At 32.6% G+C, this 14633-nt stretch overlaps 1 protein-coding gene across 1 annotated transcript in view; it reads right to left on the bottom strand.

Annotated features, from left to right (window-relative positions):
* The window catches only part of LOC143200049 (alpha-2B adrenergic receptor), a 619947-nt gene that overhangs the window by 57324 nt on the left and 547990 nt on the right, over positions 1-14633 (bottom strand). Inside the window, exon 4 of the mRNA XM_076410305.1 lies at positions 8329-8539. Within this exon, the coding sequence (XP_076266420.1) occupies positions 8329-8539 (211 nt within the window). The remainder of the gene's footprint in view (positions 1-8328; positions 8540-14633) is intronic.

The following is a 14633-nucleotide window of genomic DNA, read 5'->3' as shown; positions in this document are numbered from 1 at the left end:
TTCAAAAAGCAATGTTTTATCAACACGCGAAAATCCTTTTTATCCATCCCATTTTTCACAAAAACAAAAATTGCTTCACTCAAAATGCTGTAATTCACAAACTAATAATCCGACGAGCTGTCAAATTTATACACGCATCTTTTGAGGGTTAGGGCTAACTAAAAAACATACGGATTTAATTCTAGTAGCACCATCTATGTGTCAGGCCAGGGACTTTTCAATAGGCCTGTTAAATAGAATATGTATCTGTTTATCTATAAAGGCTAGTCCAGATAATACTAGACTTTTCAATTGCCCTGTTACACTATCTATTCGTATTCTAATTAAGAGTAAAGTTAACGGTTGGGTGTTTTTAATGTTTTTGCTTATTTGAAGTATATACGGAAATATTTAAATTTAACCACAACTCTTAACGAAAATTCCAGAACCTAAAGATAGAAATATAATCCAGTCGATTTTCAATACCGCCACTTCAAAATTATTTTCCACTTAACTTAAACGAATTGTATGATATTCGATAGTATTGATACACTACCTTTCCGTATTCTAATTAAGAGTAAAGGTAAGCCTTCGCTATCGAATAGCTACTTATTGATCAATGAGTTCATCTTTGATCCCATCCTATTTCCCGTTCTATTCTCATCTCATCGCTTTAATTGCACTGCATTAAATTAATTACTGCTGTGAAAGGGCCCCGTGCTCCCTATATAATTCCCGATGTTTACCCATCGAGAATTTCAGACTCAGTACTGCTTATATATTATATTATTGTATATTTTTCAGTTATTAATTTTATACTACAATTCCAGATAGTTACACAGTTGCAAATAGGATAATTTGGTTTTGTTGTTACTTTTCTTTGGGCATCCACATATGGTTGAATTAATAAAAAAATTTGTATTTCTATAAACAAATGATTATATTAAATACCCCATACTGCTGCTTCTAAAGACGTTTCCTAAATCATTTGGAGAAAATAATTCTCTGTTTTCTCAGTTTTAAATTAGCTTTCGACAAAATTTCATCCAATATGCCACAGTCTTATTCTTTTGCATGTTTGGTTCTCCATTTTCATTCGGTTTTTCCAATTCTTATATTTTTACAACAATTGATTGAAAATAACTTTTCAAATTTCATCGTCGGTGCATCACAGCGTGCCAGCAAAATTGAAGAACTTTCAGTGATGTATTATTACTAACTATCGAAAAGTACTGAAAGAGTTAAATGTATCTGGCAACGAATCCTTGTTTCCAAAATTTTGTTATTCGCATTTTTACTTATACTGCTTATCAATATATCTCTTTCAATTGATTCCAACTATTTCCGTTAGTCAATAACTGATCTGAAAACAGCAATCAAACAGCTGTATTTTAAATTTCCAATTCAATTCCAATTCCCAACGGGTCGACTGGGATAAGTCCAGTTTATCAAATTATGTCACATTTATAGTTCTAATAACGACTGATTACGGACATTGTAAACATTACCTAATACTTTCTGGTGGCGTGAACAAAATATTGTGTCGCTTACCACCAATGGATCGTGTGCCATTGGTTCGCCATCCATATTCTAGTGTATTACGACTTGCTAAAACTGTTATTCCAGATGTTTACCAATTTGATTTGAATAAATTAACGTCTTGTTCGAAAAAACGACTAGAAATACCTTGTCCAGCATCAGATTTCAAGAATTGTGAAGAAATTAATGTTGCAGCTTGAAAGGCAAATTTTGTCATACTCAAATAATTGGCACTTCCCAGACATAACGACTTCTCATTATCACTTGTTCAAATCTATGCTGCATTCGAAATGTTGAAGAAGGACGAAAATGGATCGATGGCCGTATTACTGCCAAATTGATATAGTTATAAACAGTATTTTTCATCAAATGGTGAGTTTTTTCATTGAGTATTCCAGTTTTCTATCAGTTTTATTTATCATTTATTATTTATTAAATCTCAATTTATTATGTTCTAATCATTATTTTATATTTATTATCATTCATTTCTCATATTCTATATATTATTTTCCATTTATTATTGCTAATTTATAATTCTCTATTTATTATTTTATACTTATTATTCTCTATTCATTATGCTCTACTTTTTCTAATTATTGATCCTTCCATCGTTATATCTTTTATTCTACACTATTTTATTATTTCTTCGACTCGTCGTATATTATAGGTTACAACTGTAAATATAATTTATATGTGCGTTAATGATGCGTAGTTATGATCTATGGATAATTTGAAGCATACATAAACGCCACCGAAAGTGGGTTCAACTGGCTCTTGGTGACAGCGTATCTAGCGTGTGGCTTTTAGCTTTCTCGCTTGTACTCATAACACGTCCATCATAGCTGGAGCTGGAGAAGTGATTGCACAGTAGCCACAGTACTGTTTATTTATTTATTTTCAAAATTTTGCTTAATCCTAGCGGGGCCTACTAATCTTAGTGACAGCAGATCTCGTCCATGACCTCCTTAATCTCATTGCACGTCATTATTGTTGGTGTCAGGGTATAAGCTGGTACGTCGTGTGCTACATTCCCTTCGTACCATGTACACATATCATCCTAGCATAGTTTATCATTGCTATTAGTTACCGTTATTGCCTGTTTTATAATCATTCTCTGTTTCATAATGATTGTCCGTCAATTATTGACTATAATGGACTAAGATTATTGCTAACCATCTTGGTTAAGCTCATTTTATTGCCTACCATTGTCTTCGCCTTTATTTGGGAATATCGATACCATCCGCTACCAGTACTTGTCTATATATTCATTTAACCATACCATTGTTATTGGTAATATTATAACTGCCAGTATTTTGACTGCCAGTACCGTTATATTTTAACTACCTGACAATAGAAGCGTCTATCTACGTAATATGTCAATTATATTTTAATTTAACCCTTGTCATTGAAAACTGGTTGCTCAGGTATGTTTTATTATGTTTGCAGAATTATCACCATATCAGATTTGCATTACTTATTTTGCCATTTATTGAGTAAGTATTTGGTTTTGTTGTTACTTTTCTTTGGGCATCCACATATGGTTGAATTAATAAAAAAAATTGTATTTCTATAAACAAATGATTATATTAAATACCCCATACTGCTGCTTCTAAAGACGTTTCCTAAATCATTTGGAGAAAATAATTCTCTGTTTTCTCAGTTTTAAATTAGCTTTCGACAAAATTTCATCCAATATGCCACAGTCTTATTCTTTTGCATGTTTGGTTCTCCATTTTCATTCGGTTTTTCCAATTCTTATATTTTTACAACAATTGATTGAAAATAACTTTTCAAATTTTATCGTCGGTGCATCACAGCGTGCCAGCAAAATTGAAGAACTTTCAGTGATGTATTATTACTAACTATCGAAAAGTACTGAAAGAGTTAAATGTATCTGGCAACGAATCCTTGTTTCCAAAATTTTGTTATTCGCATTTTTACTTATACTGCTTATCAATATATCTCTTTCAATTGATTCCAACTATTTCCGTTAGTCAATAACTGATCTGAAAACAGCAATCAAACAGCTGTATTTTAAATTTCCAATTCAATTTCAATTCCCAACGGGTCGACTGGGATAAGTCCAGTTTATCAAATTATGTCACATTTATAGTTCTAATAACGACTGATTACGGACATTGTGAACATTACCTAATACTTTCTGGTGGCGTGAACAAAATATTGTGTCGCTTACCACCAATGGATCGTGTGCCATTGGTTCGCCATCCATATTCTAGTGTATTACGACTTGCTAAAACTGTTATTCCAGATGTTTACCAATTTGATTTGAATAAATTAACGTCTTGTTCGAAAAAACGACTAGAAATACCTTGTCCAGCATCAGATTTCAAGAATTGTGAAGAAAATAATGTTGCAGCTTGAAAGGCAAATTTTGTCATACTCAAATAATTGGCACTTCCCAGACATAACGACTTCTCATTATCACTTGTTCAAATCTATGCTGCATTCGAAATGTTGAAGAAGGACGAAAATGGATCGATGGCCGTATTACTGCCAAATTGATATAGTTATAAACAGTATTTTTCATCAAATGGTGAGTTTGTTCATTGAGTATTCCAGTTTTCTATCAGTTTTATTTATCATTTATTATTTATTAAATCTCAATTTATTATGTTCTAATCATTATTTTATATTTATTATCATTCATTTCTCATATTCTATATATTATTTTCCATTTATTATTGCTAATTTATAATTCTCTATTTATTATTTTATACTTATTATTCTCTATTCATTATGCTCTACTTTTTCTAATTATTGATCCTTCCATCGTTATATCTTTTATTCTACACTATTTTATTATTTCTTCGACTCGTCGTATACTATAGGTTGCAACTGTAAATATAATTTATATGTGCGTTAATGATGCGTAGTTATGATCTATGGATAATTTGAAGCATACATAAACGCCACCGAAAGTGGGTTCAACTGGCTCTTGGTGACAGCGTATCTAGCGTGTGGCTTTTAGCTTTCTCGCTTGTACTCATAACACGTCCATCATAGCTGGAGCTGGAGAAGTGATTGCACAGTAGCCACAGTACTGTTTATTTATTTATTTTCAAAATTTTGCTTAATCCTAGCGGGGCCTACTAATCTTAGTGACAGCAGATCTCGTCCATGACCTCCTTAATCTCATTGCACGTCATTATTGTTGGTGTCAGGGTATAAGCTGGTACGTCGTGTGCTACATTCCCTTCGTACCATGTACACATATCATCCTAGCATAGTTTATCATTGCTATTAGTTACCGTTATTGCCTGTTTTATAATCATTCTCTGTTTCATAATGATTGTCCGTCAATTATTGACTATAATGGACTAAGATTATTGCTAACCATCTTGGTTAAGCTCATTTTATTGCCTACCATTGTCTTCGCCTTTATTTGGGAATATCGATACCATCCGCTACCAGTACTTGTCTATATATTCATTTAACCATACCATTGTTATCGGTAATATTATAACTGCCAGTATTTTGACTGCCAGTACCGTTATATTTTAACTACCTGACAATAGAAGCGTCTATCTACGTAATATGTCAATTATATTTTAATTTAACCCTTGTCATTGAAAACTGGTTGCTCAGGTATGTTTTATTATGTTTGCAGAATTATCACCATATCAGATTTGCATTACTTATTTTGCCATTTATTGAGTAAGTAGTTGCTACATCATTTATTTTGGTCTCTATTTTTATATATTTTAAATGTTTGATTATTTTATATTATTTTTCTAAATATAATTTTTATTTTACGTCCTGGGATTCAAAACAACCCTACAATAGTTTAAGTTTTACTGTATAAATAAAGTATTTTTAATTTTTGAAGTTTTTTCCTTTATGTCCAGGAAGAAAAATACATGCATTTCAATTCTGTAAGACTGCAAAGGAAATAATTATGAACAGTTTCTAAAATATTTAAAGCAATATTTTGTGAGCCGTAGTCAATGTATTAATATTTATGGTTCTACTGACGTCTGATGATAATGAGCCTTTGATAAAACTTTCGGGGACAATTAAAATTCCACTCAGTCGAAACTTGACGTCGTGTTAATAAAATAAACAATTTTCCATAAAAAGTGAAGGCGACCTCATAGCCATGGAACTTAATAGTTAGGTTACATTTTTTAATATTTGTTTACATTAATACTTTGCATATTCATCTTTATTCATTAACGATCAAAGTATGGCTAATCAGTTAATATTAAATAATGAAACGCGAGCCTTTTTATTTATTAATAAATAACCTGCTCCAACTATTAGTATATGCGTGGTAGATAGAATCTCTCTAGTAGTCTTTCCATTTAAACATAATATAATAAAATTATTTCAGAAGAAACTATTACTTTGGGGAGCATCCATGGCAGCTCTTGAGGCATGTAGAACATCCCTTCATACGTCGTTAGCAAACATATGATTTAAAGGATCTAGGGTTTTGGTGTAAAGATAACCAATGAAGAGGTTCAATGGAACTTCCAGACAATGCTTTTAGAAGAATAAAGTTTTTAAGACTATATAATAAAATAAAGGACGACTTGTTATTTCGAGTTGTATATTTAGATAAGACATGATTATTTCAAAATGGAACATTGGGTCATTCCAGGTAAGTGATAATGCAAATAGCAACATAACAAAAGACGTCAGAAGTTGAAGGAAACTGGTACAGGTTAGAATAACATTTGATTAGGTTTTGTTTTAATAATATTATATTAATAATTAGCTACAAATATATTTTTCTCATGCTGGATACTAGAACGGTTTAATCCCTTGTAATAAGGAATTATAGAAATTTGTAATTAAGGAATGGCTTGCAATGCAAATTAAGTTTTGGAGGAAGCATGCTAGAAATTGAACTATTTCAAATTGTTACTTGGTAAATATAATTGAAATGTTTAGTTACATTTTATGTGATTTACTTTTTTAAAAATGAGCCTCAAAAATTAAAAAATACATGGTAAGTCATACTTGTAGTGCAACAATTATTACAATATACATGCAGGCCGATAATGGTAGTAAAGCAAGAAGTGTTTTGAATATGTGAAAAGAAACATTGTTTACAATAACACCTTTGGTTTGTATGAACTCCAGCAGACATACTGAATAAGAAATTAAAAAATGGTGGAATCGTGTTACATATATTAAACAACAAATATTATATAGATTGGAAATTAACAGCTTAGTTAATAGCTTGAATAACGATTCAGACAGCGACAGTCACTGAATAAAACTTTCGGGATATGAGATTATGATCTAATGCTGGAAATTAATGAGAGAAGGTGATGAGAGTGGAAACAACTAAAGGTAACTATGTAATTAATATAGGATAACTGAATGATAACTGTGTGCTCAGTTAATGAGTGTAATTGTTCAGAAAATACATAAAAATGTGTATAAAATATATGAGGAGAGAAGGAATACTTGTCGAAGGAATTATTTTTCTGATTTGGCAAATGTTTAAGGGAGAATAGAGTGGGTAAATTTAATTTTATCAAGAAACTAGCGACCCGCCCCGGCTTCGCACGGGTGCAATGCTGATACTAAATTAAATACACTACAGAAAAAATATGAACGTTGTATATAAAAACATAGCGGCCCGCTCCGACTTTGCACGGGCATAAAATATATATGCCTATGTCACTCAATGAAAATATGATTAAAATCGATCCAGTATTTTTGGTTCATTCATTACTGCCCTTGGCCTGCACGCATTAAATTTGGAGTAAAACAATTCCTCTTCCCCTATACTTACTATGAAGATTTCCTGCTATCTTTGGAATATCTAAATTCATACAATTTTTATTACATTACACATTTTTAAACGCAAATTTTAAATTTGTAATATCTCCGAAAATATTTGTTTAATTTACATGTTGTAAGGAACCATATTGATCTATATAAATAACACACTGTATTTTAGGTACTTAATTCGATAAGTATTAATGCCGTATTGCTTAAAATAGCTTCGTAAATAAGCCATTTTCTCACGTAAAAAGTAAACAATAAAAATGGTTAATGTGGGTTATCCCTAAAAGATAAACATATACCATCGCCGACTTTTTTGTAGACCTTTTTATGGTGTACAATACTGTAGTACATTAATTTGATCTAACTCGTAGGGTTAGGCAGCGTTTTTGCTAATTGCTAAATAAGCCTAAAAAAATAGGTTAATTTACGACATCACGTTAGAAACCTCTAAAATTAGCAATGTTGTCTTAGTATATTATGCATGTATTATACATATAAACCTTCCTCTTGAATCACTCTATCTATTGAAAAAAACCGCATTAAAATCCGTTGCGTAGTTTTAAAGATTTAAGCGCACATAGGGATATAGGGACAGAAAAGGCGACTTTTTTATACTATGTAGTGATATGCAAACAGATAGTAATAGAAGAAACTAAGGAGAAATAGAGGACGTAGATTAGGCATCCAGGGGATACCACTACATTAAGAAACGCCCCTAGAACTTTACCTCATAGGTGATATTGAAAAGAGTTTAATGTAAATATAATAAAACCTAACCCTAACCCACAAACTGTTGTGACTGTATAATTAACTGTAGTTTAAGTCCTTAGATAAAATATGCATTAGATGTACAATAATTTTAAATAAATAAAATAGAATGTTGTTATATATAAAAGCCAAATAAGCTAAGACTCAGAGCTGATACGGCAATATTGCGACGACGTCAATCCATAATACATGCCTTATATTTGCGATAATGTTAAAGTAAATTATACTTGGTAATATTGCTTTTGTTTGTTTTGGTGTGAGAACGAAAACAACACTTACCGTTTTTAGTGGGCGGAACAGCAGTAGCCACCGTGTTCGTAAAACTAGTTTGAGCATCGGCAGCTGGTCTTCTTGGTGGTTTCCTGATGCCCCTACGTGCTCTCGCTTTGGCGGCGAAATATATCCTGATATAAACGAACACCATGATGCATGACGGAATGTAAAATGAGCCCAGTGCCGAGTACAGGACGTACCCTAATTCTTCGCTGAGCTGAAACAGAACGAAGAAAAATAACGATAAAGTGAAAGCTTTGTCTTTAAATTGAAACAGTAAATAAATAAGAAAACAGCGTTTTTATTCACTTCAAAAAGTTTTACGCGCGATCTCGTTTCGCGCCAAAAACATGTCGACGCCATCTATCAAACTTTTACGTTGTTAAGTCAGGCGCATTATCTATATAGTTATTCAGATATGCTGGCTACAATTTGATAAAACGACCGGAGGAGGATATTTTTCAAGGTGGATTTTGAATGAAGATATTCGGGAGATTTTCGTTTCACCTCTCGCTTAAATATTGCGTAAGTATGGTCGTTTTTCAAACTGACGAAAAAAACTTTATTCCATAACACCGTCATGATTATTACTGAAAAAATCCAGCCAAGTAAAGATATAAAAATTTGATTTGTTCTCGGTATAAATAATATTATTGTATAGCGAATTTAATACAACTAAATTACTGAAAAAATGTCTAAATATATACACACACAATAATACATATACATATCTATGTTAGAATTTGAATATAAGATACGGCCTTGCGCAACAATCAAATACTAAGTCAGTATAAATGAGCGATGCTACGGAATGCTTTCAGAATAGTGTCCCTTGGTCCATTGCTCGAAATACCTTGCCATGTAATATCTGTCGGACCAATAAACCAGTATTTTTTATAGGAAAAAGGCCTTTTATTTATGGAAATTAAAAATATGGACTTCTTATTTTAATTTCTAAAATAAATATATAACAGGTCGATTGAAAATTCCCCGCCTACCAGAGTAAAACAATTATTTAATTGGCAAAATTATTTTTTTTAATTCATCATAATCTCCTTCAAGAGTGATACACTGATTATAACGATCCTCCAACTTTTCGATGCCATTTTTGTAGTACGATTTGTCGTTTGCTTCAAAATAGGCCTCAGTTTCGGTGATCACCTATTCATTCGAAGAACATTTCTTCTCAGCCAGCATTTTTTGAGATCTGAGAACAGGAAATAGTCGCTGGGGGCTAGATCGGGGGAATATGGTGGATGAAGAAGCAATTCGAAGCCTAATTCATGAATTTTTGCCATTGTTTTCACTGACTTGTGACACGGCGTATCTTGGTGAAGCAGCACTTTCTTGTTCTTCAAATGCGCCGGTTTTTCGGCGATTTTGTCCTTCAAACGATCCAATAACGCTATATAATAGTCGCTGTTGATGGTCCTTCCTTTTTTAAGGTAGGACTTTTTTCAATGAAAATTATTCCATGCGCATCCCAAAATACAGACGCCATAACCTTGCCAGCTGACTGTTGCGATTTCCCACGCTTTGGAGCGGGTTCATCGTGTGCAGTCCACTCGGATAACTGTCGATTGGACTTCGGAGTGAAATGGTGGAGCCATGTTTCATACATTGACACCTATCGACGCAAAAGCTCGGGCTTATTACGCTTGATTATCTTCATACTCTGTTTCAAATCATCAACTTGTCGTTGTTTTTAGTCAAAAGTGAGCTCGCGTGGCACCCACTGTGCAAAGAGCTTTCTCATACCCAAATATTCGTGAATGATATGATGTACACGTTCAGTTGACATCTTTAGAGTGTCTGCTATTTTATTCATTTCATTCAGTTTCAATTTATAATCATTCAAAATAATTGTGTGGGTTTTTTAAATGTTTTCGTCGTTAACAACTTATTTTGTTCGTCCACTGCACTCACCGTCTTCGCTGCTAATTTCACCACGTCTAAACTTAGCATACCAACCCTTGATGGTTGATTTTCCAGGGGCAGTGTCCGGAAACTCGGCATCAAGCCAAGTTTTTGCTTCGACTGTATTTTTCCCTTCAAAAAGCAATATTTTATCCACACGCGAAATTCCTTCTTATTCATTTTTTCACAATAACAAAAGTTTCTTCACTCAAAATGCTATAATTCATAAAGTAATGATCTGACAGCTGTCAAATTTATACACAAATCTTTTGAGGGTTGAGTCTAACTTAAAAACATTCTAGTAGCGCCATCTATGTGTCAGGCCGGGGACTTTTCAATTGGTCGATAATTGCGACCATGTGAGTATATATGACAAATAGAGTTGAAATATATAGTGACTTTCTTTCTTTACTTTTGTTATTAACAATGCCAAGGAAATAACCTGACTTAGGTCGTCCTAAGATGTAACGTCTGAGTCTACGGTGACTGCAATTATTACCTAGCTTCTAGGGCTTCCCTGTGACTAATCCAGAGATACATATATTACGGTATTCCATTAAATTGTCTGTCAATAAGCCTGATGCTGCGTGCGAAGGAAGACATTCTGATTTAAACATAGCGTCGAAAGAAATGTCTAGTCGAAATGCTCATGATTAGATGGCCAGATATAAGAAGTTAAAAGCTCTAAGATTTCAAAAGAATATCGGAATGATGACATTTGGAAAATGAATTACAAAAAATGAAATGAAATTTGTGAAAAATCTTTTTTCCAGCACTAAAATTAAATTTATCGAAGGAAAACATTAATTGGACTGTATTGAAATTGGAAAAAAAATTGTCAGATAAATATATAACCGCCACTTAAACTACACTATGTTATGTTACACGAAACTTCCTTTCACGAATGAAAATCCCATTTTGCGAAAAATCACGTCGGGGTCACCACTTTAGGGAATTATATGGCTCGGTAAATGGAGATAGAACGAAATAAAACTGTGGATTTACATGATGTAACTTGAGTATTATAAAAATATGTAAGATACAAATAGATAAAAGATAAAAGGGAACAGCGCTGATTTTACTTGAAGGCGAGGCTGGAGCAGTCGATGGTGGTCCATCTAAACTGAACGCTTTTCAGTGACTCAGTGAATGATTCAATGTACTATTCAATAATATCCCAGATCAAAATCTCGGGGTCGCCTTCTTTACTGGACGTCATTGCTGGCACCCCGCAATTGTTCAACATCTGGTATAATATTTTCTGGGTATTTTGTAGGTCGCTATTCCAAAAACCAAGATTCGACATGCCTCAAGGTCGCACATCTCTTTATTTTATGAACTCATTCTTTGCGGCGAAAATGTTCTTAACAATCCCTCTACGCAGTCTTAGAAATCAATTGCAGGTTGCATTTTAACAGAATCTAAACGGAGAGATAAAACAAAGATGTCGGCTCAAAACGAACAAAAAATTGTTTGTAACACATCCTGTTGGTGTTATTTCCATATTTCATGTTTAAAGCTTAATAACCAAATACGTCGGTTCTGGAAAACCCGTCCCGTAAATAATTTGATATTTTCATGTACGTCCGTCCAGTTGCAATTAGATTTTTGCCAATTTGAAAACCACAATTGGCGCATTCATTTTAATCAGATTTTGCATATAAAAACGAGGAGTACCAAGCCATTGTGCTCTGATGGGCGGGTCGTTCGCTGACGAAAAAATCGTCGTCGCCTGTCGCTACACGAAATAACTCCCATTTCGGGGGGCATTTATGGAGAGGGGTGGATCGGTGATGACTGGTGACGTGTTCAATATTTGATGCGGTTTCGTTTCAATGTTTAAATCTCTCTGATTCACCCTTTCGAAGCGCGAATCTATTGATTTTTCTCGTTCTTTTTGATAAAAGTGACGTGATTTATCAGACTTTTGTTGTCAAAAGTTTTTTTTTGTTTTGTTTTACTGATCGTTGGAATTATACATCAAATTTTTGGGTATTCCACTAATATTCTGTTTCTGTATTAATTTTTTTAATATTTGAAACTGATTTTAAGGCAATACTGTTATTATACAGGGTATTATATCCTTACACGGAAATACTGCACAGTAAAAAACTAATTTTCTATTTTTTTTATTTTGTCGTGATTTTAGGATGTCAAATAAAAGTAGTGAGGGTTTATATGATTAACAAAATCATCTAATAATTATAAATCTTCAAATGTTAAAATTGTAATATCTATTATTAATTAAATATTTTTAAATACGAAAGATAGAACTAAAAGAGAATTTTATTCATATAGATATACTTAATGATGCAAGTTATACTGTGGTCGAAATTCGAACACAATTTATAAAGTTTATCATATTTCTCTCATAATAGACGTAAGAGTATAGCTTAGAAATGATATATTAATATTACTAAAACTTTTTATAATATTTTAAAGTCTCCTTTTACCATCGATGGCCGGGACCTACTGTTTAACCTACTGTTTTCCTCGGCATTAAGAGCCTACCGACTGGCCAGTGACCAATTTAGAGACCATCCCAGAAGACGCTGTCTTACCCAGCTTGGTTACTGACGTGACTGAGATGGTTATTCCTTGTTGAATTTTCCACTGTTGCCTATATAGGCATTTACAATTACAATCACAAAAATAAACTACATCCATGACCCAGCAGCATTCGAACCCGTGATATAAATATTAATAATACTATAAATCTTTAAAATATGTTTGTAAATTGGAAGAAAATCACAATTTTTTGTAAATGATAAATTGTTGTTATTATTATTGTATAAGAAAATTTTAAAATCGATATATATCCATGAAGTCCAATTATGGGGATGTTCTTTGAAAAGTAATATAATCAAAATAGAATTTCCCCATAAGAAAGTCCAAAATCACAATGAGCAAGGCTCGTGGTAACTCAACTTTCATGTTAACACGACTTGAACTTGTAAAGAGTACAGTTCTCGTAATACAGACATAGCTTAGATCATGACAGAAAGTAATTAAGAATACGTAAAATTTGGTTACACCACTAAAACTATTTTTAGAGAATTCGGATCATATATTAGATATAATTTAACTTTAGTTAATATGATTTAAATAGCAGAATTTGGATTAATATAATATTATTATCCTGACGCCGATGATTCTTTTAAAGTAAACTTATTGAGCTATACTGTTTACATAAAAATATAAATCAGATGGCTTATTTATCAAAATTTATTTTTATCTACTCGCTTTTCAGAACCCTAGTGTGACACTGTCATTTTCCAATTTTTTTCGAATGGGATAAGGTTTTAGCTCTGAAATGAAATAGCATTTTTACTTACGACAGTGTCAGCATTTGCATATTGGAACGGTTTTTTCCTTGTGAATTTAAGTAAAGAAATACCTTCAAAAAACCGTTCGCTTTATTAAAGATATTTTTAACAAAAAATAAATTAAACGACATCAAAAAATAAATAAGGAACTCACTAAAAACTAAAAAATAATTAAACTTAGATCTTTAACACAAAAAAAAACGATTTAAAATAAAATATGGACATAATAATCGTTATAGTATCGATATATTTGACCTATCCACTACACGTATTTTATATTCTACTGTGTACATATAATTTAGCTTAATACCTACCTAAACCTATTCTTCTATTTATAATATTATTTTAACTACTACCAACTGATCACTCTGAAGTCGGTGCCGAACCCAATCAATACAAAAATAATAATATAATTTAGTGACATATACACATTTAAGATACGAACAAAACAAATCTAAATTGTTGCTAAGTTGGATCAATTTTTTTGTTAAAAATATTTTATTTTACTCCTTTTAATGTGAGATATTTATTCAAAAAATAATTCAGTTATTTTATTAAGTATTATAATGAGTTGGCCAAGTAAATGTAGTGTAGCCCTATAAGGAAAAATAGGAATAAAAAAACTATGATTGGAAACAAGGAACGCTTCAGGCCACGAGGTCCGCTACCTAGCCTAGGTGATTTGACAGATGTTCTAACTAAACTAGAATAAAAAGTTACTGCCTCGGCGGGGAATCGAACCTGCGACCTCCCTTTGGGAGCTAAGCTCCCTTATCATTACATCATAGAAGCAGCTGTCTACTATATTTGTACGAGGTCTATATATTAAGGTTAGTGCCTAAAAAGCTAACTAAATGGTTCTTGCTCTGAACGACTTTCGATTTTCCGTCACAGCAACTCAGCAGTAACATCGTACCCAAATATCTAATTACTTTAGATAAAAAATATGTGAAATATGTACGTGCCTTTGAAATATTAGCCTTTCCCTCGATCTACCCCCTTCCCTCCTTTCAGATCCTGACTTGGTTCCAATGGGACCACTTCAGGAGTACACTCTTTCGGATAAAA

This window comes from Rhynchophorus ferrugineus, unplaced genomic scaffold (assembly GCF_030347505.1).
Source record: "Rhynchophorus ferrugineus isolate W39M unplaced genomic scaffold, kcgeb_rfMv2 rfM7, whole genome shotgun sequence".
NCBI classification, from domain to species: Eukaryota; Metazoa; Arthropoda; class Insecta; order Coleoptera; family Curculionidae; genus Rhynchophorus; species Rhynchophorus ferrugineus.
This window is presented reverse-complemented; position numbering and strand designations above follow the sequence as displayed.